The 27,994-nt window shown below is 41.7% G+C and overlaps 1 protein-coding gene across 1 annotated transcript in view; it reads right to left on the bottom strand.

Moving 5' to 3' along the window:
• sgip1a (SH3GL interacting endocytic adaptor 1a) overlaps positions 1–27,762 on the bottom strand; it is an 85,599-nt gene extending 57,837 nt beyond the window's left edge. The window contains exons 1-2 of the mRNA XM_054752136.2: positions 27,409–27,762; positions 26,600–26,644 (exon numbers count right to left, since the gene is read on the bottom strand). Of these exons, the coding sequence (XP_054608111.2) occupies positions 26,600–26,609 (10 nt within the window). The 5' untranslated portion in view covers positions 26,610–26,644; positions 27,409–27,762. The remainder of the gene's footprint in view (positions 1–26,599; positions 26,645–27,408) is intronic.
• Between the last annotated feature and the right edge of the window lie 232 nt (positions 27,763–27,994).

The raw sequence follows: 27,994 nt of genomic DNA, 5'->3' as shown, positions 1-27,994 counted from the left end.
TCACTCACCAGTAAACAACAAGGGTGCAGACGTTGAGGTGGTGGATACCTTTAAGTGCCTGGGTGTTTCACCTCAACAGTAAACTGAATTGGTCCAACAACACAGATGCTCTGTGTGTAAGGGCAAAAGCTGCCACCACCTCCTGAGGAGGCTGAGGTCCTTCAGAGTTAATTCCCAGCTGCTAGAATCATTTTATCACTCTGTTGTTGGCTCGGTTATCCACTCTGCTCTGGTCTGTTAAGGTGCGGGCAGCTTTGACCGAGACAGGAAGTGACTGAACAAGCTAGCTTGGTTCTGGTCTGCCCACTGGATTCATATGAGGAGACATGTGAAAGGAGGATGCTGAGGAAGATGACCTTCATCTTAAAAATCCCTTCCCACCCACTGTATTCCACTGTGGAGACCATGGACAGCTCCTTCAGAGGCAGACTGACATTCCAGATGTAAAACAGAACTATACCGTAGGTCATTCATCCCCTCTGCAGTAACAGTAAAACTACTCAGTTTAAGCTGTACTGGCATTATCCTGGTACACAATAACATCAATACAATATTCAGTATGTGTTCAATACCTGAGCAATACCAGATTTATATAGTACGTTTGAGTTCTTTACAGTTTGTTGCATTGTTCTAGAACCCAAGTTATTCATTTTTTATTTGTAGTTTTTAGTGGTCAAAGGGTACAATACTAGATTGCTGCCTATGTGCATTAGGGCTGCAACAACAAATCGATAAATTCGATGAAAATCGATTACTAAAAGCGTTGGCAACGAATTGCGTCATCGATTCGTTGTGTCGCACAACTCTTCCAAAAGCCCCCCCCCCCCTTCCCGCCCGCCGTTGCGCGCAGACCAGAGCAAGTCAGATCAGCGCGAGGGAGAGCCGGCAGATCAGCGCGAGGGAGAGCCGCAGATCAGCGCGAGGGAGAGCCGCAGATCAGCGTGAGGGAGAGCCGGCAGACTTGCGCTGCTGCGAACCGGTTCCGCATTGTCGCGCAGCGATCCAGGCAGCTGCTTCCAGCGCACGGTCCATTCTCAAAGTGGCGCAACCAAAAAACTATAATTAGCACACGATCGTTCATGTCCGCACATGTTCTCTATTTTCTGTCTTATTTGTGCCTGAAGCGCGCTACTGCGGAGCTCATCACCTGTGCTGTGGTGATGTCACCTCACGCAGCATCGAAAACGCGCTCTGCGCTTTTCGGTCAGGAGATCCCTTTGATCTGCTCAAAAGTAACTGATGAGGTGAAAAGGTAAGAATCCAGGCAACAGATTTTCTGGAGAATTATGAGGAGATGCAGGAAGATGAGAGACAGACAGGACAGGAAAATAGTTAAATAAAAACAAGAAAACAAAACAAAGTGTTGAAAAGTCAAATGTAGGTAGATTTATCTCCACGACACGTTTTTACCAGTAAAAAACAATAAGTTATACACATGTCATAATTATACATCTGATACAATTCAGATCACCTTCAAAACTCAGTCACACACCCAGGGCCGTTTCAAGACATTTTGGGGGCCAAGGCAAAATGCCCCCCCCCCCCCCCCCCAATAACTGGGCTCCCCAGAAGCCTCTGTGTAATTCATGCCCTCTCCAGTAGTGTTAGTTATATGGTGTTTATAAAAGCCCCTCAGACATTACTGACATGTTCTAATATTATCAGATGAAAAACTAAATTATCAGACATGCTGTCTCATCTGCTTCTTTTATAAACTTGCAAAAAGTAACAAAACCATTTGAAAGCCACTATTTGTGGATTCTCTGAAAGTTTCCATGGAGTGTGTGACTAGTTATTTTTTCATTGATCCTATCGTCTAATCTCACAGCTGAAACAAGCATCCTTAATAATCTGCACAGGAAGCGTACCGATGCTGTAGTAAAACAAAAGGTATAATAATTTATTATTAATAAAACCTTGTTGCAGAACTAAAGCAGAAAAATTAGATTTTGCATTAAATATGCTAAATATTTATATATGAATTGTTTTAGAGCCCTTTAATTGGCAGAATCTGATATTAATTTAGTTCTTACAAAAAATGGGCCCCAACATGGTTTGTGTGGCGTTGCCATAGTGTGACGTCATAGGCACAGATCCCCTGTCCTCTTGTTTGGAAATGGAAATATGGTTACCCTATATTAAACAAACTGTCCACCCGGGCTTTTGCGCTGCACAGAGACGCTTCGCTGCCTACGACTGAATGTCAGTTGAGAGTCAGTCTCATGCAGACTGACCAATGAAGAGAGGGCCTCAAGTTAAGACCCTCTCCTCATTGGTCAGTCCACACGAGGTGGGTCAAAGGTTACTCTGGGCGGGTTACGTGTTGTCAGGCATTCAAGTATTGAGTATATTTACTGCATATTACAGTAAAATATTCTGTATGTGACCACATTATGGTGATCCTTGGGTCGTGATGATGGAGCCCTTGAATATTGTTGCCCAGGGTACAACAAAGTGTTAATCTGGCCCTGGTTCCGCCGTCACATTCCCGCAGAAACTGGTTGATCACACCGGGGCCAGACTACTAGCATGTGGTTTTACAACCACAATGTCCTCAGAAGCAAAAACGCTTTTAAAAGGGAGGGAGGAGTCCTAACTGTTGCTGCAGGCGTGTTGTGTGAGAGTGCAGTTATATACTGGTTAATATATTTTTGGGTTCAGTTGCTTTCATGTGGCCTAATGTGAGTCTATTTGGGATCATTGGAATGATCAGCAGCATTTCTTGATGTGACTTTATGGCAGTTGCCCAGGGCATCATCGCAAGGAGGATGGCATTCATTTACTTTTGTTTTATTTGGTATTTTTTCAGTCAGTTTTGGAAATAGTGATCAATTTTGATTAATTCACAGCCTATGTTTAATTACATTTAAAATAAATGTGAACAGATGAGATCAAACAAAACAGATGAGAATTGCCCTTAAGCTGTTTAACTTGGACCAAGCATTTTAGGTCACAGATAGATGTAGCTTAGGGTCTCTGTCTATACACCTTATAAGACAATTTAGGTGATGGCATGTTGTTTTTCTGCTATTGAACTGTTTTCTAATAATGTTGTGTTAAATAAAGTGAAGGAAGGAGAGAAATAACGTTTCCCTAGCAGTTTTTAAAAATTTCCCCATGTAATCCGATTAATCGATTAATCGTGTCGAGACCCCATCCGATTAATCGATTATCCAAATAATCGTTTGTTGCAGCCCTAATGTGCATTTACATGTACTTCTGTTATTATTTTTCTTCAAATTATTCTCGTGTTTGCGCTGCTGTAACAAGTGAATTTCCCCACTGTGGGATCAATAAGTCTATTCTATTCTTCACATTCCTATTTGGCTAAAAGTATGAGAGCATTGTCTCAGAAAGCTGTTTGGAATTTTTCTTACTCATTAATAATAAACATTCATTAATGTGGAAAATGTATGCAGGCATGAATCATAAATGTCGACACCACATGTATTCAGTGACATTTTATTCTCATGTAACAATCATGCTGCACCTTTAAGTAGCTGAGCCAAGTGGCAGAAGATGGTGTAGGTGTACCATGACGTGTGATTCACTAATGAGAGGAAAAGAGCTCTTTAGAGCTTCAGATTGGTGCTTTCACTGAGTTTAAAACTTTTGTTGTATTGAGAGACGAAGTTGGAGGATGAAGGATGGATGGTCAGTGGTGAGAAACCGTTCTGTACACAAATACACCTACAACCACACAAGCCCACCACATCTGACATGAGTCAGAGATGAATCCGTTTTTCTGAACAGATTGGCCATGAACAAATAACAAAAAAAAAAAACAACAAAAAAAACTAAAGGGAAATTATCATTTTACATCATCAAGCAGTTCACTTATTTTTTTATGGTGTGTAATGCATGTTGAATCATCAAAATATCTAGTTGTAGACAAGAAATATGTTTATTATGTCTCTGAGCTTATATTTAAAGGTGCAATATGTAAGAATGACATCCTATGGTCAAATTTGGTTACTGCAATTACTTTCACGCTGCTGTTCATGGTTGTTGTCAGTTACGGTTCAGCACCAGAAGATTCTAGATGACGAAGGAAGATGACTCATAGACAGTAAGTTGATAAGTAAATTAATACATTGTCATATGGTGTTAGCATTCTTGGGTGTTTCACGGTAGGGAGCACTTACTACACTTATTACTGTAATATTTCTCCAGCATTACAAGAAGTGCAGCTGTTTGCTGTTAGCTTGCTGTCATAGTCCTGAGCGACTCATTAAAGGGAGTAAAACACCACGATTGATTCATTATTCACTTCACACACACATTTCACTCTAATATCAACTTGTTGGTAATTGAAAAAGTAGCTTGAGAAATTTTAGAGCTGACTATTTGCATCTAAGTTACTGTTAGCACTTAGTGTCATCCTCTAGACTTCTTTAACTGATATTAGATTAAAACAAAAAGTTACGTGGCTTCTTACCCCTACTTCACACTGGAAGCATCAGTGGAGCGGAACCCTTTACTTGCAACTTTCGCTGCACAGTACACGGCTCGAGTTTATGACATTCGCCACTAAACCAAAAAGAAGGAAATTACGTTTGATATTGCTTTTGTCATGTGATGTTGTTCCTCTCCATTGCCAGCATTAAAACTATGAAAAGCACACCTCTGCACTTCTTGAATATGCTGGGAGTAAATAAGCCATTAGGTCACACGTATTTATGTAATCTACAAAGATATGAAATTGTATTGTTGCAATAGTCTTTTACTTTGTGAAATTACCAGGGGGTTTTACACTGAAACCGTTTTACACTGAAACCGTATGTGATTTCTTGTCAAGCCCTATGTTAACTGTGTAAATTGACGTGCCTCAGAAGAAGAAGAAAAAAGCACCCGATCCTATCTTTTCTGGGATGCGCCTGAAAATTTCCGTGTCGCGGCTGGTTTGAATCACCTCCATCGATATAATGGATTCTATCTGAAGCAGTGACGTTCCACTTGAAATCTGTGCCGATGATGCTTTCCGGTGTGACGTAGAGGTTTGGGGTACAAGAAAAAACTTCTGAGTCGCTCTTATTTAGTGGCCTTGGTTCTTTAAACAACTCTGGGGCTTTTTGGCAGCCGGTGCTAACAGCGTTAGCTCGCCGGAGACCTCACAAATTCACTGAGTGTAACAGTGACTACGCCCCTCATTAGTATTTTTTTTGAAGGAGAAAAACTGACAACCCTCTGGCCAGCTAAGAATTAAATCTGTTTTACTGTAACCTTCCTTCCAACATGATTAAGATGTTAGCATGTTTTGTGATTATTTCACTGGAATACTTACATATTGCTCCTTTAAAGAGAAAACTTGTTGGAAAATGTAGTGGTATGTAAATGGAGTATGCTAATTTGTTGGTTGATGGTGAAAAATATGTTCAAAATGATAGGAACACAATTTTAGTCAGTTCTTGAGTCTGCAGAATGAAAGGTTTCCACATGAGGAGCAATCAGGATGGGTGTATGTATGTGTCCACGTGCTAACATCACATGAAGTAGTCACATTCTTCTTCCACATGCCCTGGGGGAGGCACAGAAAAGTACTCAGTTTGTAGAAAATAAACATAATTATGAAAATGAGGAAAAAAGGAGGGAGGAAAATGAGTAAAGGAATGGGAAACCCTTTCAGAAGGGTCCCGTTTATTGAGCGACAACCCTAAAAAGCTGTCCCACATTCCTGTGGATTACATTTGCCTTATTTCCTCCCAACAATCTAATCCCAGTTCATTCGGGTGAGGGCAGACCACAGACTGCATCCCTCCCCTTCCCACATCCAGATTACAGGTTTGGGCAGATTTTAGTGGCAAAAGAAACACCAGCTCTGACTGACTATTGTTCACAGAGAATCACCGACGGCATCTTTTCAGAGTCAGAGCCCACAGAACTGTTTATAGCTAATGAGAGGAGGACAAGTGGAAGGAACATTAATGGAGGCAGAGAAACCATGATGAATAGCACGGGATCTGGAAGCAGTTAGAAGAAACGCACCATCAATTCAAGTGTCACTCTGAAGCCCAGCAGCTTTATTTCTCTAAAGACTTATATAACCCACAAAGTGATCAGAACTGCACTTACACACTCTGGTCAACTACACCCAACACGAGTGATCACACACTCCATGTAAACAAAACAGGGAGTAAAATCTAAATTGTATTGTTTATGCGTAACAAAAACCCTGTCTCTGTTAAAGTCAGCCTTATGCAAGTAGTTAGAAAGTGTAAATTAACAAAAGGGGTCATTGTGGGAGAATCCAGCACAACAACTGCACCAAATCAAAGTAGATGACAGTATTTCTTTCAATTGCTTGCGTCAAACGGATGTGAGGCTGACCCATGTGGGGTACACTCGGTGCTCTTGGATTTGTGTGGCCTGGCCTGCCAGACTCGTACTGTTTACTTGTGGAGGACGGTGGCACAGGAGTTAAGTGCTCGCCCAGTAATCGGAAGGTTGCAGGTTCGAGCCCCGCTCAGTCTGTCGCTGTCGTTGTGTCCTTGAGCAAGACACTTAACCCACGTTGCCTGCTGGTGGTGGTCGGAGGGACCGGTGGCGCCAGTGCTCGTCAGCCTCGCCTCCATCAGTGCGCCCCAGGGCAGCTGTGGTTACATCGTAGCTCATCACCACCAGTGTGTGAATGTGTGTGTGAATGGGTGAATGACTGATTGTGTTGTAAAGCACCTTGGGGGGTTCCAGGACTCTAGAAGGCGCTATATCAAATACAGGCCATTTACCATTTAATTCTACACAGAGAACTAGTCATGTTACTCAAAGGCAGAGAGGCACACAAGGGGCGGGACTAGCCAGCTACAAAATAACAAATCCAGAAAAAGGTGGAAATGTACCGCGCAATGCTGTAGTTTTTTAGCTGTAGTCAAAAATGGTGTCTGGCGATGGTGCAAACATCTTTTTTTTTTTTTTAGAAGAAAGGCTTTTAGCACTTCTATTCGTCGTGGTTTTAAAGACACGTTCAAGTCATTTAGAACAGAGGAAAGAGCTGCAACGAACTCCGCTTCAGTTGCCAACTTCACTGTTTATGTTACTCAGCGATGCGGTGTGTGTGTCGTACGCTGCTCAATGCTGATTGGCTTGGTTAAAATTCTCAGGGGGTGGAGTTATTTGAATCCCATAAGGAGGCATGAGGCCGGCTGGTCAGGCTAGGGTTTGTGTGGGGCACTGTTTGAATCTGGGCCCTGTCCATTTTACCACCACTAGGGATGTCCAAAATTATTGGCAGATATTGACACTAAAATAAAATATCATTGGTACGGATTTTTATTTCTTTAATGATACAAATTTCACACACCGCACACCTTATACATCAATCTTTACCAGAAACAAAACTAGATGCATTTTAGATAAATGTCAAACGTTTTCTGCTGTTCTCCTTTAATTTAACCATATTAGACCATAACTCTAACAATTATGTATTTGTGTGTTTAAAAGACTACATGTAAGACCAGGGTAAATATAAAGTAATACAAAAAATACCTTCCAACCCAGCTGAGTTAGCTTTATTCCATCATCTCCAACTTTATGTATTTTCTGAGCATCAAACCAAACAATCACACATTGTGGTGAAGGGGGCTTGAAAGGAATCAAGATTTTTCACATTTTCAAGAACAAACCACAAATATGTCGAGAAGGAAAATCACAAATCCCAACTTTCAAACGTCTTTTTGGGTTAATGAGACTTCTGGAGGTCTGAGTCTTGCAGACAAAACACAAATAATTATCATCCATGCAGGAGAACAGTGGACGAAGAAAGGAGTGCAGGCTGTGACAACAGAAATACGTGAGGTCATTTATAGGGGATTATAATGTGCATCTGTTAGAAGAATATTAGGTTGGCTCAGTAATAGCTTTACTGGTTATTTCAACCATAAAATGAGTCAGAACTTACATACTGTACTGTCCTTGTCTTTTATTGGTACAATGCATTTTTCACACTGCTGAGTGGTAGCTTCCTACACTGAATACAACAGTTACTTTCTAGTTAGTGATTTAATTTCAGTGAGGTGCATTTTTCTACGTCTTCCCATTCCTTTGGGTTCTCAAGTCTCTTCTCCTTCCTCTCCTCCTCCCTGCCGTCTCACCCTGCTGACATGTTGAAAATCAATGGGCTCTCCGCCCCGTGGTCTGACCTGATGTCTGCTAATGAAATCTTATCTGCCATGTTTCATCCCTCGGATAGCTGCCTGGGCAGCGACAGGCACAGGAACCATCTCCTCAGCATCATTTATGATCTCACAAACACAAACGTGTAAAACTTTATGGCCACATTCGATCTTACAAACACAACATGTGTTGAGTGCAGAAGTAAACACAGCTAATTTGGGATATAAGAGCTAATTCAACTGGCCGGATTAATCTGTATATCCTAGATTAGCACTACAAGCGGCTATACTTTATGATCAATATGTTGCTATGCAAGATGGCGCCTTTCTAAATAGGTTTTATTATAGGTTTTAGAGAGGTTGAGTTGGAGATGGTGGGATTTCATCCATTTGATATGTCAGAGACAGTTTGATATTCGTGCAGAGACAGTGTGGTCGTCTGGTGAAAATGACAGATAGAGCTGGGTGTCGTCTGCATAGCAGTGGTAGGAGAAGCCATGTGATCGAATGATCTCACCCAGCAAGGTGGTGTATATGGCAAAGAGAAGAGGTCCTAGTAAAGAGCCCTGGGGGACTCCTGTGGCAAGATGGTGCACAGTAGAGGATTGTCCAAGCCAAGCTACACTGAATGATCGTCCTGTGAGGTAAGATTCAAACCAGGCGTGTTCTTTCTCTGTGATGCCCTGTGATGCTAGAGAGTGTGGACAAAAGGATGCCATGGTTGACAGTGTCAAATGCAGCCGATAAGTCAAGCAGGATAAGCACTGAGGATTTGGCAGTCGCTCTAGCTTCTTTTAAGGATTCCGTCACTGCTAACAGAGCAGTTTCAGTGGAGTGGCCCTTTTTGAACCCAGATTGGTAAGGGTCAAGCAGACAGCTTTGTGAGAGGTATTCTGTGATCTGCTCGAAAGCCACTGACCTGCCTCAACCCAATCCTTAAATGCTTCTCTAGCCTCAGCAAGAAGCTCTTCCACATACTCATTCCACCCTGTTTTAGCCTTATAACTTTTAGTTTTACACAGGAACCTGCATGAGGCAAAAAGTGATTCCACAACATTTTCAAACAAAGCGCACAGCTCAGCCCCATGTTGAGGATGTCTGCAATTGATGTCATAACATGCAGCAGCCTGTTTTGGTATCTCAATCTTACCCAGCAAGCTGTCAGACTGACTCAGGTATTCCACAATGTCCACGTCGGTTAGATTAGACCAGTCTATTTTCCCCACACCTATGCCAGTGTTCACAGGCATAACTGCTGGAACATCATCCCAATTTACTATAAATGATAATGAGGCGTGGTCAGTAGCAGCAAATTCATAATCAATCCTCATGGACTCTATGGCATCATGGGCATCTGCTGTGGTAACGCAGTGATCAAGCCATGATATTGTATGCCACGCTTCACTGATATAAGTGTAACTGTTACCAGGCAGGAACATTTTACTGGACAGAATAAAACCATTATAAGAGCAACATTTCTGTAGGTGATCTGCAAATAAAGAATTACAATCTGGTGCATCTGCATTCATATCACCCACAGTATAAACCCAGCTGGATACATGGTCCTGAATAAAAGATGTTATAAAAGCCAACCTGCAGAGATATTCATCTTCATTCTGGGGACACTCAAAGGGAATATAAACATTAAGAATAAGGAAATGCTTATCTTTAGTTCTAACTTCAATTCCTATTGCCCAATCAACATTCAGTCTGACAAGATTAACCATGTGATCATATTTTTTGTGCCAAAAAACAGCAACACAAGCAGGCATCCTGCCACGAACTATTCTGGAGCTCAGGTCAGAGGTTGATTCACCTGCTCCATGGAAGTGCTCATGCACACAGTTCAGCTTTTCTAAATCTTGTTTGGGTAAAAATGTCTCCTGGACACACAGAATGTAACATGACTCCAGAATTTCATTCACAACCAAACGTTGTGATTTATCAGCTCCACTCTGCCCCACTGGGAGTCCTCGTGCATTATACGAGACAATTTTAATGTACATTTCCAAATGTTATGTTTCCTTTATGCGTATTTCCTCCAACAACCGTCCGGCAACTGTTCTGGCATCTGGCACTGATGTCTACAGCATATTTCCACAGAAATATTTATTATTTAAGGGGTAAAAGTGAAACTGCCTGAACTTTAGAAGTTTTAACTGTAAAAATATGTATGTTTCAACATAGATATATAACAAGTCTTTTACTCTTTAAATTGTGTATATATTTGTTCAATTAAATATGCACACGAGTTATGACCCGCTAGCCACCGAAGCTGCAACTATTAAGCAACTAACCAACCATAGCTAACTGCTTTGGATATAAAAAAAACATTTCAGATATCAACCCGATAGCTACAGCTTACATTTAAACTTTAAAGTACTGCGCTGTATTCTGGGAAATTTTTCACCAAGGCTAGGCTAGAAGACACCTCCTGTGTTTCCTTGCTCAGCTAGCTAAACGGCTTACAAATGGAGAACAGATGCCTCGGTAGGGTATGAACATTGTAACACGCCTTGGTGGTTCCTGATGACGTATGTCCTAGGCAACTGGGGAGGAACCAAGACATCAAGGTGAGGTTCCTTGGCATTGAGAAACACCCTTTGTCTCCATTGTCCTCCAGTTGTTTTTAGGGGTTGTGATATACTGTATATTGTACTGCCAGATTCCTGCCAATTCGCACCCCTTTTATGAAGTTCAATCAAAACATCTCACAAATGGATCTGGTACGCTGTAAAATGACACTGGGTTGCCAGTAAGTGCACAATACTGCACTTTGAGTTCTACAAACAAGAATCAGAGAAGCATGTTTTCTTTAGTTCCAGAAAGTCAAGCCTATAGTCTAATACACACACAGCAATGTGTCATGGTAACGCAGCACAAACACAGTGATGCCAAACAAACAGACTGAACCCAGGAATGTGTCACACACAGCTGGTGAGATGAAGCTACACAACCAGGGCCTCCTTAAAATAACCTACATAACCGTAAATCTTCTGCATTAATCTCCCTCTCTCTCTCGTCTAAACATTTCAATTCATCCCTCGTCCCTATATCTCTCAACCCACCCAGTATCAAACTAAACACTGCTGATCTCTTCCTGTAGCTTTGTTCCTGCGTCACTGCACCAGTGCATCCTCAGCTGATTGGAAACGACATCTGTTTGCACTGGTATGGCTTCTAAGTGAACATGCAGCACTCAACCCAGGCAAAGAGCTGATTTGTCCCACACTATAAGACATTTTTCAATGAATTTAGGAGCTACAGCTAAAGAAAATAAAAAAATAACTAAATATATAAATGAAATAAATGAAAACGTGAACATATAATTAATGAAAATACTATTATAAGCAAATTTTGTTGTGATTCCTATAATTGTGTGTATATTCTTCTGGCTTAGACATCATTTGCTGTAAATATCAGGGTTTCATAGCTTCTAGTCTTTAAAGCAAAAGTAAATAAAAGTTTTGGAAAATGGGCAAACTAAATCCAGAGTCTTTATATGCTTTGGCTCCGTGAATGGGAATCTAATTATAATCTCATCCAAATGGATAATCTTGATTAAACGTGGCATTGCTATTCCTTTAATTCAGCCCCTGTAACATTCCTGCGCATTGCAGAGCAGAACCACGCCATTGACCTGATTGTTGAAATCTGTAACTGAGACCAGGCAGGCCTGAATCAACCATTTAATGGTTAAATGCTCTGATGTTTATCTACCAAACAAATAAAAAGACTACATGCATTTCAGCCTAACTGCAGTTATTTAATTATTAAGTGAAGTTACGAGACCGAGCCAAGCGCTAAGAATCAGACTGGGAGACGAACACATTATCTAGAGGGGCACATCAATATTAAATTGCCAAATAAAGCCAACATCCCAGAGGGCTTTCCCACCACCCTGTTTTCAGTCCAGCAATAATTAGGAAGATGGAACAGGAATAGCAAAGGGAATCAGGCATGTTGGCTGAAAGACATGGAATTAGACGTAGGTGCTTCTCAATTTTCCTCACTAGAGCTCCAACTTTAAAAGCATCACTTTTGCTACATAAAAATAAGAAGTGAGTCATCAAAATGCATGATGCCTGTCCTCTCTTCTCTTTTTCTTTTTCTCCTCCCCCTTGAGAAAACATACCTCCCCCATGGAGATCCTGCACTCTCTTAACTGCACCAGTCCTATCTTTGTTTACCCGATGCTCCTTCTAGGGATCCGAAGATACTCCTCACACATCCCTTTACCAAATATCAGCTGATTTCTGTTGTGTTATTAGTAATTTTTAGAGGCTATGGACGTGTTTCCATTGTAGAAACTTCAGGGTAATTTCTGAGAGGGGAGAAACTGAGCAGGAATGGCCTGGTTCTCATATCTGTTGTCTTTGCAAAGACGTCAGTATATCATAACCGCTTCAGCAGTGACTTTTGTCACTGTTCAGCGCTAAAATTCAATTCAATTCAAAAATTCAAAAATACTTTATTAATCCCAGAGGGAAATTCTACAGCATCTACAGTAACATTAAAATTTTTATCCTGTTGAAGTACAGCAATTCAATCCATTTGGAGGACTGGGAGAGCTGCTGTTTGATGTACAATGTGGTGTTCAATGACCAGAAGAAGTGTCAGTTTTTATGGTGCTCTGTGAGGCAACAAGAACCAGTGAATTGCATCATTGGGGTGGAGCATAGTCACACTTTTGCTTGTGACGCCATCCTGCTTCACAAGCAACTTTTCAAATTTATCTGCTGATGTCATTTCCTACTGAGTTCTAACCATCAGCATGAGTTAACCAAAAGTCCTGCTCAGCGACTCTATGGGGGATCTCTGAAAACCCTGTCCTGTCCAGGTGGGTATGTGCTCAGGTTATGTGCATGCTGTGTTGTGTTCAGCCGGCTTGGTGAAGTGGAATTCAAAAGGGTTCAGATGAAAACAACTGGACTTCTTTGGTTTCTTAAAGACGTTTTTCTTCTCATCAGTCTTCAAGAAACCAAAGAAGTCCAATTGCCTTCATCTGAAACCTTTTGGGTGTCGTTTGAGAGTTGTTGAGTAGTTTGATCCTTTTTGACTCTTTGATGTAAGCTCGTTAAGTTTCTGTTGTGTTCTGAAAAAACTACAAGGTGAAGAAAAATCAGGTTGTGCATTGGATCTTTATTTTATTGTATTTTCTTTTTTTTTTTTGTGAACCTTTGAAAATCAAATTTGTTTGTTGGCCCTTCTGTCTTGCAACCTCATTCATTTAAAAATTCATATTTAGAATTCTTTTAGTTTTCTTTATGTGTAGGAGGCCCTTTTGTGTTGATTTAAGTTACCGCAAAAACTTATGGTAACTTCGCCTCCTACGTTTTGTTGGCAGTTTGTTAAACTTTTGCACCAAAGGGTGTGCTAGAGTTTTCTGTTAGTTTTTCCCGGTCTTTGGGAAGGATTTCTTACCTCTGTAAACAATAAAACCCGCTAACTTTAACTCAAGTAGGCTACATGTGTTGCCCTCCCTCCCTCGAACACAGCCATCTTACCTCGGGAGGGACGCAACACTTACATTTGTTAGTAGGAAGCTAGGTATGAACCAAAAGGACACACAAGTACATCCATGTACATCCATTGGCATAATTTAAACCTTGTTAGCTCACCATCGAGTTCTCTGCCAAACCTAAGTTAGGAGACTTGAGCCTCGTCTCTGGAGATTTGAACATTTTGTCAAAAATCAAAGCCATCCTCTCATTAACGTTCTTTAATAGGCACTGAACTAAATTTATTTGAATTTTTCTCCCCTAAATGTTGCCTTTTGATGGATTCATGAGGCTCTTCCTGTTGCTTTTTTGATCATTAACAACATTAAAAAACACTCTCCCACAGCGCCTTTAAATTGATGACATTAGCGCTAACGCAACCACAACACTAGTGTGTTTTTCTTCAGAAAAATAAAGTCACTCTTCCAGGATTTAATTAGACGGCACATTTGTGACTCCAAATCACTGACAGCCATAATGTAGAGCCCTGTCAGGCTGGACGCAGCACGATTAGTCTTCAGGGATTAATGATGCTCACCACTTCCTGTTTGATTCTTATTTTCCCTGGGTTGCATCTTTATTTAAATAAAGCCGTGCAGCACTAATAGGGATATAGAAAACTACAAATGCAAGAAGATTAGGTATTAATGGAAAATGATGATCAAAATAAAAATCTTCAAAACACTTTGCTGTGAAAAACACAAACTTTAAAGAAAATATAAACTTAATTTTACTGGCCAGAACATTTTCCACGGCGAGTCTGAAACATCAGTTAGAAAACAGAACCCCTCTTTCCTTTACTGGCACTGGATTAGAAAAACATGTCTGCTTATCTGGCCCAGAATCATCAACATCATTACATAAGCTTGTGTGTGTGTGTGTGTGTGTGTGTGTGTGTGTGTGTGTGTGTGTGTGTGTGTGTGTGTGTGTGTGTGTGTGTGTGTGGCTAGAAAACAAGCAAACATTTGGATATGTTTCTCTAAAGGTTGTTGTTCTTGTGAACGAGGTCAAATCCCATTTCCGACTGCAACCCCTCCCCCCAGATTTAAGCAGCCCTTTGGTCTTTAATCCGAAGTCCCAACTGGTAATCATTGATTAATTCCACCAAAACAACAGAACACCTCTTTGCAAAGATGCTTTTTCATCAGGTGTTTTCTTTTCTACAAACATGAAAGATCATTCTCATTTTTATTCATCTTTCTGCATAAATAACATATGTGAGTAATGGAAGGTTTGTAATGCCTGTTGCATTAAATAGGTGTACTTAACACAACAAATACATCTTACTGTAGCTAGCCACACACTAGTTAGCATGGTGTCAACTGAATGGGACACATTTATTGCCAAATAGAGGCACAATAGTATCATACAGCTACTAGGAATTTGTTTAGACTAGTGGCATGAGTGTCTGCCCTGAGACTGGGAGATTGAGGGTTCAAATACATGGTCAGGCCATACCAAAGACTCTTAAAAACGGGTCTGAATGCCACCCTGCTTGACACTCAGCTTTAAGGGGTTCGATTTTGGGTTAAACCACCAAATAGTGCCCGAGCGCGTCTGTGTGCAGCTCATTGCTCCCCACGGGGATGGGTCAAATGCAGAGAGCACATTTCATCAGTGTGTGTGACAACTAATGAGAATTTAATCTTAAAGAGAAAATTGCAGGTTAATTTTTTTTCTAATTCATATAAAATGCTGTCCAAAAATACTAGTTAAATAGCTTATTGTGGCTATTTGGTTTTAAAATACATAACAGCAGAGTTTTTCTAGTAGAACGTGGCCTTTCTCGGCAAAGCTTTTTTCTAAATCTGAACCTCTGATGTAACCAAAGGGAGTTAGAAGCTCGGCGCTGCCTCAGCTCAGTGTGGAGAGTGGCTAGTTGTAGGGTAGAGGTCATGTTATCCAGTCGGTGTGTGTGTTTACTAGTTTTGGGTTGTGTTCATGTTGCTAAACTAGAGTTTGTGAAGGCTGTACCAACTCCAGCGTGTCCGGACATCGAGTCCACGGGTTTCCAGACAAGAGAAACAACGCCTCCATCTCCGTGTCTGAGGGCGTTTTGTGCAGCTGAAAAGACAGACTTCTGTAGCCCGCATTGGTATTTACCGGGACAGGGAGGTCCGCGCTGGGCTCCAGAGACCCGAGGCAGGGTTTAAAAAATTAAATGCGGATTTCTGGAGCTCAGATTACCGTCAGAACCAGGTCAGAACCGACCACCAGAAGAGATGCGCGGCTCAGCAGGCCAGCTGGTTTCCAGGTAGGAACCGGATCAGAACCGCCGCCTGGACCACCAGGAGAGGATGTGCGGCTTTTAAAAATACCAGCTCAACTGTCTCGCTGGTGTTTGGGTCAAATCCGGCTCACAGAAGCCCGCATGAGCTCCAGAACCGGATCACAGGCGTCTTTCTCTCAGCTCAGCAGACCAGCCGAGCAAGCTTTCTGGGTCGGAACCAGATCAGAACCACCATGGACCTCAAGAGAAAGATCATGTGTAGCTTTAAAAAATATCAGCTCAACTGGCTTGCTGATGTCTGGGTCGGATCCAGCTCACAGAAGCCCGCATGAGCTCGAGAACCGGATGACAGGCGTCTCTCTCCCTCTCTCTAAGCTAAACTACGAAACGTGAACGGATATTAGCGAGTCTGAAACCGCTGACAGACGCTCATTAGTATTAATATTATATTAAATGACTGATAATATTTTAATTGTCTGGTACACGATAGTAATCTGTACAATACTGCGATGTTAGCACACGAGTTTAAGCTAACATGGTTAACTCACAAGACACCTTTCTTTCTGAGCGCTCCTTTTCTGTGGCCATCTCCAAGTTTAGGTCCTCCACCACCTCTCTTACCCATGGTGTCCCACAAGGTTCTGTGCTAGGACCTCTGCACTTCCTCCTCTATCTGCTTCCTCTTCAGCACATCCTGAGCTCCTTCAAAGGAATCCCCTACCATCTTTATGTAGATGACATCCAACTGTACATGTCTTTTAAGCCCCATGAGATGTCTAAGCTGCAGCTGTTACACACCTGCTTAGACTCTATTAAAACCTGGATGGCTGGGAGCTTTCTACAGCTGAATGAAGATAAGACTGAGATCCTCATCTGTGCCCCAGACAAGCTGGTTCCAAAAGTCAGAGACTCTCTTGGTCAGCTTGCTTCTCACACCAAACCTTCTGTCAGGAATCTTGGTGTGACCTTTGACCCAGCTCTCACCCTGGATTCTCATGTCAGTTCTCTTGTTCGCTCTTCCTTCTTCCATCTCAGGAACATTGCTAAGCTGAGTCCCATTCTGTCCCGCTCTGAACTTGAGACCGTTCTCCACACCTTCATCTCCTCACACTTAGACTACTGTAACTCTCTCTTCACGTGTCTGAGCAGAACCTCCCTGAACCGTCTACAGGTGGTTCAGAATGCCTGTGCTCGGCTTCTGACCAAGTCCTCCAAACAAACCCACATTACCCCGCTTCTCCTCCAGCTTCACTGGCTGCCAGTCAACTTCAGGGTTCATTTCAAGATCCTGGTTCTGGTCTATTGGGCCTTAAATGGACAAGCACCATCTTACATTGGTGGTCTCCTTGGTCCCTACACCCCCAGCAGGTCCCTGAGGTCCAGTGACCAAAGCCTACTGATTGTGCAGCACCAGGCTAAAGACCAAAGGTGACAGATCATTTGCTGCTGTGGCCCCCAGACTCTGGAACTCTCTCCCCCTGAGCCTGAGATCAGTGGACTCAGTGGTCTCCTTTAAAAAGCAGCTGAAGACTCACTTGTTCAGGCTGGCTTTTGTATGACCTTCTTCACCACTCTCTTTATTCTGCTCTCCCCACCTATTCCACCTTCCTCAGGATCCACTGATTTCCCTCTTTCCTATTCTCTCCTTAACATTTTTTAATCACAATTGTCAACTTTTTGCTCATTTTAAATATATTTTTAACCATTTTCTAAATTCTTTTTTATATTTTACATTTTTTGTTTTTGTGAAGCACCTCGTGATTTTTATCTTGAGAGGCTCTATATAAATGATATTTTCTTCTTTTTCTTCTCCTTCTGCTGCAACCCCGCTACTGCTCCTCCTTGATCTTTCTGCTTTGGCCGATCGTTTCTCCCTCTGGTTTGTCTCTGCCCTCTGGGGCGTGCAGCAAACTCATAACTTTATGGTTCTGGTCCATCATGAGTCATTTTACTTATGATCAACTGGATGTGAATTGAATAAGATGCTAAACATTATTGTGCCTCACAATATTAGCTCAATCAAGTTTTCATTCTTTTTAAACACAGAAACAGTTTTGTTTACCTGTTTTGTAGCTACAGTTTCGTCGACGGCTGCCAGCTTCTTCAGGCTGACGCTGATCAGCATCAGCCTGAAGAAGCCGGCAGCCGTCTGCGAAACTGTAGCTACAAAACAGGTAAACAAAACTGTTTCTGTGTTTAAAAAGAACGAAAACATGGAATTAGAACCACGACACAGCAAGAACACACCTAAGATTAGCTCAATCAATTGGTGAATTTGGGCAGAAGTGTCTAAAAACAAAATGTATGTTAAAACTAGAGTTGTGTTCAGATTTAAATCCTGTGTATCAGAGTTACAGCAAGTAAAGCTGTGGTGAATGTTTCTGCCTCTGTGGTTTTTAATCAAGCCAAACTAAATAGGAGGAATGGGAAATCCCCAAAACTGGTTTGTGGTACAGCTTGCTTATGTTCACTGACACTAAATGTTAAATAGGTGTCAGTTTGTAAAATCGGTCTCCTTTCTTTGAGATATATTGGTCTGTTTCATATCCATATGGTAGGTGAATAAAGCTTTGCTTCAAATTCATTTGCCCTGATGATTTACTGAGTTTGGATCAGTGACAAGACAAGATGGCATTTAGGTCTGAGATTGCGTGAAGCACATAGCAGGAATGTACAGAAGAGGAAGCATACAACGTACTACTAACCAAGCTTTGATCTCAGTGATGAAATGTGCAGCACATCTGGGGTGCTACACCCAAAAAACTAGATATTAACAGGAATAGAAACAAACAACAATTTGTAGAATGAAGTGACAAAATTGAGTTGATACCCTAGCTAACTGCTAGCATAACGGCTAACATCCATAAAACAGGTAAAGAGATCCTCCTATAAAACACCTACCTGTGCCACCAAAACTGTTAAGTGCAGTATCTGGTCAGTAGAGGGCTGGTAGTGTAGCAGTAGTGGTGTCAAATATAAAACTGATCAAGTTTCTAACGCAACAATCACCGAGATCAATGTTAACGCTCTTGCTTGAAGTTTAAAAAAAACAACTTAGTGTTACTTTAAGCTTAAGAGAAATGCAGTTGATTAAAACATTCATGTTCTACAGATTTAAAGATTTCTAATCAATAACAAAATTCAGTCCAAGCACCAGCAACAGATCCAAGCACAACAAAAAGAGCTTACCCCATACTACTGCCAAAAGCAGGGTCAACAGATGTGTGCAACAAACGTATCATATACCATACCATACCATACCATCTTTATTTATAAAGCACATTTAAAAACGGCATGGCAGCCGATAAAAGTGCTGTACAGAATAAAAAGTAAAAACACAACATAAAAACAAAACACGGTAAACAATAAAATACACAACAAAGCAGATAATCACGGTCAATAAAAATACACATTGTAAAATAATAAAAGTCAGGGATTTAAAAATGCCTGGTCGTAAAAGTGAGCCTTAAGTAGTGACTTGAAACGGAGGAGGGATGGTGCCAGCCTCACTGAAAGAGGAAGAGCATTCCAGAGTGTCGGAGCAGCATGGACAAAAGCACGCTGCCCCCGCGTTTTGTATTTCATTGTTGGACCGCGAAGCAGCAGGCAATCAGCAGATCTCAACGCCCGGTTTGGCACATAACGAGTGACAAGATCAGACAGGTAATCCGGAGCCAGACCAACCAGGGCCTTAAAAACAAAAATCTGGATTTTAAACTTGACTCTGAAGTTTACGGGTAGCCAGTGAAGCCGCGCCAGTACAGGTGTGATATGGTCTCTTCTAGGGGTGTTTGTTAAAAACCTGGTTGCCGCGTTCTGTACGACCTGAAGCCTGTTAAGAGCGGAGACACACAGGGACATTAAACAGTGAACTAAATTTGTTACCGCAATAAATCCTGTATTTATAAATACTTTCATTCTTTAACAAATAATCAAATACTTGTTTCAAAGTAATCGGCAAACCGACCTAAAGAAATACCATGTAGCCCACCATATGGCTAAATGCTCTGCTAAACCCCAATCCAGGTTTTATCCAAGCCAGGCGATCTGTGAGACTGTCTAATTCCGACTGATAGAAACAAGGATTAACGGGACTATGTGTCTAAAGCCCACCATGTGTCTACAAAGAGCCCAACTCCTCAGAACAAGCTGCAGAAAAAAGTTTGTTAGCCCAATTCATGCAAGAATCTGAAGCTTTTTTATTGTTTGAGCCATACCAGTGTTGAGAATTCCCTGCTAAGTTGCTTCTCTTGGTAGTGCTACAGGAAATGCCATAGGGTCATTAGAAAGGAGAAGGTTTTTTCCACTCAAAACACAAATGTACAGAGAACAAAATGTTTAGACTCTGGGGTGCTCGAGTATAGATCGAAGCACATTAAGTTTAAATGTGTTGAGCTTTAACTTACCCTCCGCTCAAAACCAAAGGTCACACTGTTCACACAAGCTTTTAAAATAAAATGTGTGTGAACACATGACTCCTCACATCAAAATCCCAGTAATCATACCTATAATCTTTAAGATAACGTAATTTGAAAACAATGAACTCAACGGAAGGTAAAAAAGGAAACATTTTTATTATTTACAATGGACCACAATATCGCATCCCTTCACTGGCTCTCAGTTCCCCACGGGACTAGTATAAAAGGGGTCCCAGTAAAAATATTTACAATTGGAAACTATTCTTTGAGCTTCTGTCTAGCAGATGAAACGTTGTTGGGGCTCACAATGGCCCAGGAGCCCTGATAAATGGCCAAACAAAACCCAACAATAAAGTCTTGCAATGAAAAGACCCGTTTACTCTGCCCTCCTGGTGAGTGTCAAACAGACTCCATCCCTAAAGGTTTTTAAATGTTGGTTGAAGACTCAATTCTACTCTTTAGCCTTCATCTGTCACTCTTTTAATGGCAAACTGAAACATCCCAGATGTAAAACAGAACGCTAAATTCATTCCCACTGAGTGTAGAACTTCAAAGTTTAACTGGTACTGGCATTATCCTCTTTGCTGCTAACATCCGTACTATATTCAGTATTTTCTATTTTATTCATTTTTTTCATTGCTGAAGATTACAATAATAAGTACGTAAGTAAATTTATATAGCACTCATCACAGACAGAAAATGACAAAGTGCTTCAAATAAATCAACACAAAACAAATAACAACGTCATAAAATCATAAAGATAAAAACAAAGTTATAACATTTTAAAATACCATAGGAAAGATGATTACTACTAGATTACTACTATTAGCCTACTGCCTTTGTGTATTTACCTGTTTTATATTTTTCCTATTTGCCTGGGGCACAGCAGAGACAGATGCGCCACGCCACGAAAGCAACACGATTTTAAGAAGTCAAGAAGTCACACAGGACGCGCCGCCAGCGCCGGCGCTCCGCACACGCACAGCGCGTAGGGCACCACGCCGGGGAAGGGGCACCAAACGCAAGCTTATGAAAAATAATATATATATGATAAAGACAGATTTCAATTAGAAGATGTGCAAAGCAAGTTAACAGCATGTTTACAGAGAGAAAACAATACAAAAAGGAAAGGAGATGGACCGTGTCCACTTTTCACTCTCTGTCCGGGACGTCCGGACTGGGGGTTCTTGTGAAAATATCCGGCTTTTCATCCAGGAGCAGGGATCGAATTATGGGGGAGCTGTATATCCTACACATCCAGGGGAGCCGGAAAAAAGTTTTCTACCTATATTACATCATTTATTGACTCTTTTGAGAAGAGAGCACAGAGAGCGACACAGCGCTGCGTTGTTGCGCAGCGATCCAGGCTGCTGCGTCCAGCGCACGAGCCATTCTCAAAGTGGCGCAACCAAAAAAATATAATTTACACACGATCGTTCATGTCCGCTCATGTTCTCTACTTTCTGTCTTATTCGTGCCTGAAGAGCTCTGCTACTGCAGAGCTCATCACCTGCACTGCGGTGATTTCACCTCACTGACGCAACATCGAATCGCGCACTCCGCTTTGCGGTCAGGAGATCCCTTTGATCTGCTCAGAAGTAACTAATGAGGTGAAAAAGTAAGAATCCAGGCAGCAGTTTTTCTGAAGAGTTTAGAGGAGATGCAGGAAGATGAGAGACAGACAGGACAGGAAAATAGTTCAATAAAAACAAGAAAACAAAACAAAGTGTTGAAAAGTAAAATGTAGGTAGATTTATCTCCACTACGTGTTTCTACCTGTATAAAACAATAAGTTATACACATGTAATATTTATACATTTGATACAATTCAGATCACCTTCAAAACTCAGTCACACACCCAGGGCCGTTTCAAGACATTTTGGGGGCCAAGGCAAAATGACCCCCCCCCCCCCCCCCCACACACACACACACACACACACACACACTAAATATCAATCCTACTTTTTGGAAAATAATAAGCAGTTTGTGCATACAAGAGAATTAAAGAAAATTTAAGGCGAAGCGCTTGCACATACTGTGTTATTGTGTTGTTTTTTCTGTATGTGTGTGTGTGTGTGTGTGGGGGGGGCACCACGAAGCCTTTGTGCTTAGGGCACCAAAATAGCTAGCAACAGCCCTGCGCGCCACTGAGCGCATCTTGGAAAGTCGCATGATAGTCACATCACGTGGGACTTGAGAACAGGAAGTGGAAAGTGACTCTTGTTTTTACATGATCAGACTTGCCGTTGTGTTTTGGGAGTTTAAAGTTGGGTTTGTGCCGTTGCGCGTCGTAATGTCTGCTGTAAAGTACCCTAGCATGTTGTAAACAGCCGCGGCATTGCTGTGCTTGAAATAGAACTGGCGCCTTTCTTCAGCGTTGCAAAGCGGCACTTCTGGGACCCAACACCGCGCTCCCCTTGTAGCCACTCTCACTAACTGCGCAGGCGCAACGCGGCACATTTGTCTCCAGTGTGCCCCAAGCTTAAGTGTATATTCTGCCCTAATGAGTGAATTTACCCACTGTGGGATCAATAAAGTCCATGCTATTGTTCTATTCTTCATGCACAGTGAGAATTGACAGCTCTTACTTTAATGTTTTTTAATAGTTCATTTCTTTTATTGGGTCTTACTTTTTAATCTGTTTTAACTTTTGTTATTTTATTATGTCTGTAGCATACAGGACTCTGGTCATCCACATGAAGTAACATATGGGATTCACCACCTCGAAAAATTTGAGTAAACTCTTCACCACCACCCCTGCACACACTTGATTCAAGGGGGATTTTAAGTAAACCATCATGTTAGGCCTTACATGTGATTTCTATTCAAGATTGAAAAAAGCCTCAAATGTAAAATGTGTCTCATACTATCAATTAGACACTGATACTTGTTTTATGGGTCAAACTGAGTTGGATATCGGTACCAATGAATAACAATTCAACTATTACATTTAGTTATACAAAGATGGTTCAGATTTCACAGTGCAACCATGTTTGGCCACATATCGAACTTTTAAATTAAAAGCCTCAAAACTAGAAAACTATTCCTTTTTAGGCATCAATTAAAAAGCTTCCAGTTTGTCTTTTCTCATTTTTTCCTCTGTCCTCTTCCCAACATCGTGTCCAAAGGAAAATAATCTGCCATCACTCAAAAGAGCATGAGGTTTCTCACCTCTCAAATACTTTTAAGTAACCTGTTCACATCTTGAACCTTGTGTGTCAGTGAGAGACAACCTACGCTGGCCATGGCATTGGGCTTTAAAAAGCAGAGCTAATGAGGATTAGCGTTCAATTTTAACACCTGATTGTAATCCTGCCGTAACACAGCCCATGCTAAGCTTGCACTAACCATGCTAATGGATGGGAAGCATTTGGAAACTGTCTGTTTTTCTGTTGAATAAGTTACTTAACAACCTACGTCTGTCAGCGACAGCACAACACACCAGCAGGAAGCAGAGCAACAATAAATTAGCTCATTAGCTTCCACTTTAGAGGTCAAAAGGGAACGCTTTCACTGAAATTTATCTTCGAGCTGTCAAACTCAGGAGTTATTTTGCCAAACTCATCTCAAGCTACTCTGCTTTTGTGATATTTTCCTCCTAATTCAATCTAAGCCAAAGGGGGAAAAATGATCAGTACTCTAAATATGGCTGTGCTCTGTCGGGGGGAGATATAACCTAACAAACATTTAAAACTGCCACTCCAAAGGTGGAAACCCTTTTTTTTTAATCACTCAAGACACAAAGGTAATCAGACTAAGAAGTAATCACAAAAAAAATCTGTTTATAACCTTAACTACTGGCTATAGAGCAGCTGTGTTTAAATTCCTGCTTAAACAAAATTAAATTTCATGTGTAAGGCATAAAAAGATGAAAACAGAAAGAGATGACCAACTGAGTGGTTCGCTGTTGCGTATTAATGTGTAGCCATGCTGGTGTTCTTGGCTGTTTTTACAACCTGCTTATATCTGCTTGGCCAACTCTAGCTTTTTCCATTTCAGCCTTATATTACAGCATAACGGATCACTCGTTTTATCAATACATTTGCAGTGGTCGCTATAGGAATGAATGCCTTATAAGTTGCACTCTGGGGAAACAAAGCTCTGATGCCCCTGTTTCAGGAACTAGAAGTGAGCCACATCACAGTAGAATTGAATTATTCCATTAACATATTCAGCAGTAAGCTACTGGAAATGCTAATGACATTTAATTTCTACTAGTAACAATATAATGGTGGCTTATCTGTTTTATTATGTAGGTTGGCAACATAATCCAGTCTAAATTGTATTTAAAAATAGAAGCGTTTGTGAATTACATGCTACAACGGCTTGCCTTACTCCTGTTGTGGAGCAGACTAGAGTTTCTGACTCTCTGTAGCAACCACCAGACTCGAGGTATCTGCTGCAGCTCCACACATCCACGAATAAAGGGGATGGTGGGGATTTTTCTTCTGCTCGTGGAGTTTAGTTATTCACCTCCATCGTGTTTTTCCCCATTTGATCATGAGCGTGCTACGAGCTAGCTTAGCATTAGCTAATCTGCTCGTAGTTTAACTCTAGATCCCAAACTTGGGACCTTTTACAATGGTTTGCGTCTTTGCTAGTTTCTCTATTTTCCTCCACAGCACTTGGGTTACCAGTGTGTTCAGACTGTGGTGCGCACATTTAAAGAAGCCTTGAATTAGTAAGAAAAGAATCAAGGAATTTCATTAATCAAACTATTCGAATCAATCGATGATTCCTTTCAGCCCAAATCTGGAGTCTCATTTCCTGATATTTGTATTCGTACTGGCTAACAGCAACGCAGCTCTACCACTGATTCTGTTTGCTGCACTGGTTTTGCTAATGCTAAGCTTCTACTGGCCGAGGTGTTCTCTGCTGATTCCTGGACGCTAAAACAACAACTGCCTTCCCCGTTGCAAGCCAAGATGGGTGAATCAATGAATGTTAGGTGACAGTGTGACGTAGATCTCGTAGGCTTTTCTAATCCTAGAGTTTCACCATCTATTTTCTATCAGAAGCTAATGCAGGAGATAAGTGTAGGAGACTATTTCCATGTTCAGCCTGCATGAAAAACTCAGAGGGACTGATTATAATCAGAAATAAGATTTTAAAACTGGTTTCTCAGTGTTCCATACATTTGAGACGAGCAATGAGAGATCTTATACATGGTTTGGGACTTCTGAACTTGTGACTTTAACACATTAAAAAAAGCCACTTTCATTCATTTCTCATTGTTTTCACCAACAGAAATCTACAAATATGTCTTAAAAAGTTACCACAGATTAGAAAACCAGCAAAGTGAATAAAGATGTAATAGAGTTTTAATGTTTTTCATAAAGTCCAAATAATTTGAATCTCACTTTAACTTGTCATTATGGAAGTCACCGCGGGTCTGGAGGCCTACTTCTGCACAGGAAAACCAGCAGAAAGCAGTTACATCCACTAATTTCTAAATATGCACACGCAACCAGGCAGCCTGCTAATAAGATCCTTCCGTAGCACATTAGTTTAGCGTTGAGGTTATTACCTAAATTTACCAGAGTAAACAGATGATAAACAGTATTATATGTTTCTTTATGCAAATAGATTGAGTGATGCATCTGCAGCAACAAAACATCGACCAGGAAATCTTACATAATTCAAGGTTGGCTGACATTTTGTACACAGAAAAGACCGAAAACATGAAAATTAAAAGATAAATGAGACAGATGGATGGAGGGTTTCATTTGCCAGCTGCAGAGCCGCAGGGATTCATCTCGATATCACCGGCCTGCTTCTGATGTCATCAGTTAAAGGGACATCATGCTAAAACACCGTCATCAACACCTTCCTTTTTTGACCAAATTCATAAGAAGCAGCACTGATGCAGGATATGAACTGGCAGACGTGCAGCCCTCATGAGGGGAGGGAATCCAATGTGACGAGCAGCACGGCGAGGGCGAGCACACATTTTAGAGCACATCATACAAAGAGAATTTATACAAGAGGACCAGCTGGGCATGTAAGCCGTCCTGCACAATAAATCCAAATAATCCCTCACGATGGGAAGTGGGAAAAGGGGGGGTCCTCAGACATATGCACATACATTCACAAAGGTGAATGCCTCAATTGGCCTCACCAGTGTGTCCCTGTGGTAGACATTCTGTGGCTGTGCCCTTTCCTAAGAATAACATGCACGTCACTAAAATGTATGCACTCAAAAAAAATCACAGGGTAGCATAGATCTGAGCCTCCATAACACACATGCATTTACACTCACACTTGCCAACAAACAAGGCTCTGGGACAAGGACATGTGAGAGGATCATCCGGTATGTTTTAAGGAAGGAAAATGGTTTCTTACCTTCCATCATGGTTGCAGATTTTCATTCCTCTATCTGCAAAGAGCCTGAAATGAAAGCAGGATGTGTAGAGAGATGGGTAGATGAGAAGAATCCCCCCGGTTACAGATGGACAGTAGGTTCGATGTGCAGCAGAGCAGCTGTACGCTTGTGGCTAACGCCCTGGCTAACTCGCCTGTCAACTGGCCCAGAAGGAAGAGAGGGAGAAAAAGATATGAAAGAGGAGGGGCAGGAGCCAGGCTAGGTGTGGATTTATGCTCAGGTTTGAGCCATAGATGATCCTACAGCTGCTGCTGCTGCTGCTGCTCTAACCTACACACAGCCGAGGATGCTGAGCACTGAGGAAAAAACCAGCTGAAGGAAAAAAAAGAAAAAGAGGCAGAGCAGGGAGAGGGAAGGGAAGGAGGGAGGCGGAGAGACTGAGAGGGAGGGGAGGGGGGGATTTCATGTATGTGTGTTTGTAGGGGGGGTGGCAGAGGCAGCATGTTGAGGTCACGGATGACCTCAGCCAATCCCTGCAGCTCTTTGTGGAGTCACATGGCTTTACGCCTGAATCTCCTGACAGTATGGCCCAAGAGGATGGACGCTGTGTTAGTAATCGCTCTCTGGCTTCAGAAATAAATGAGAGCATAAGCTACTAAATACGTACATGTGTGCAAATGCAAATAGGCAAAGACAGCAAAAATACATGTATACACACACACACACACACACACACACACACACACACACACACACACACACACACACAGGAAACTGTACAAATTATGCATCTGAATGCCAACGCACCCCCCCTTCACTTCCACCCTACCTTATGTCAGTGCAAGAATCCAAGTCTGCCAAGTGGTGAACGACATTAAATATTTGGTCACAAAGGAAACAAACACGTGGGAGTAAGTCAGGTCAGTTCATATCCCAGGTTAAGAACAGAAGGAGACTAAATAATGCATAAAATATCTATCCTGTCCTGCCCTGTGCTGAGCATTAACAGCTTCTGCAGTAGCTGCCTGTGTGTGCCTGCCCCTACGTCCGGCCCTGCATGGAATAACACTGTGGTTTCACACTGCCCTCTTATTTTCTCCTCCCCCGTGGCTCCCTCCCACCTTACCCTCTCTCTGACAGTCTGTTTCACTCAGCAACCTTTTTCCTGTCTGTGTGCGCCGCTCTGGGAACAGGATTGATCAGCGTGACGTCAAGGCAATGCAGGCTACAGCTGCAACCAACGAGCACAAACGTCTGTCAACAGACCGGCCCCCGGAAGGAGGGTGTGCTTGTGTTTGTGCATGCGCACAGTCATTTTCTTTTAGTGTGTGTGTGTATTTGGGTTGAAAGCTCAAGATTAGGATAATACAACAACAACAACAATAATAATAATAATAATAATAATAATATTAATA

The sequence above is a fragment of the Nothobranchius furzeri genome, chromosome 8 (assembly GCF_043380555.1).
Source record: "Nothobranchius furzeri strain GRZ-AD chromosome 8, NfurGRZ-RIMD1, whole genome shotgun sequence".
Classification (NCBI taxonomy): Eukaryota; Metazoa; Chordata; class Actinopteri; order Cyprinodontiformes; family Nothobranchiidae; genus Nothobranchius; species Nothobranchius furzeri.
The sequence above is the reverse complement of the archived record's forward strand: the minus strand, read 5'-3'. Positions and strand labels throughout refer to the sequence as shown.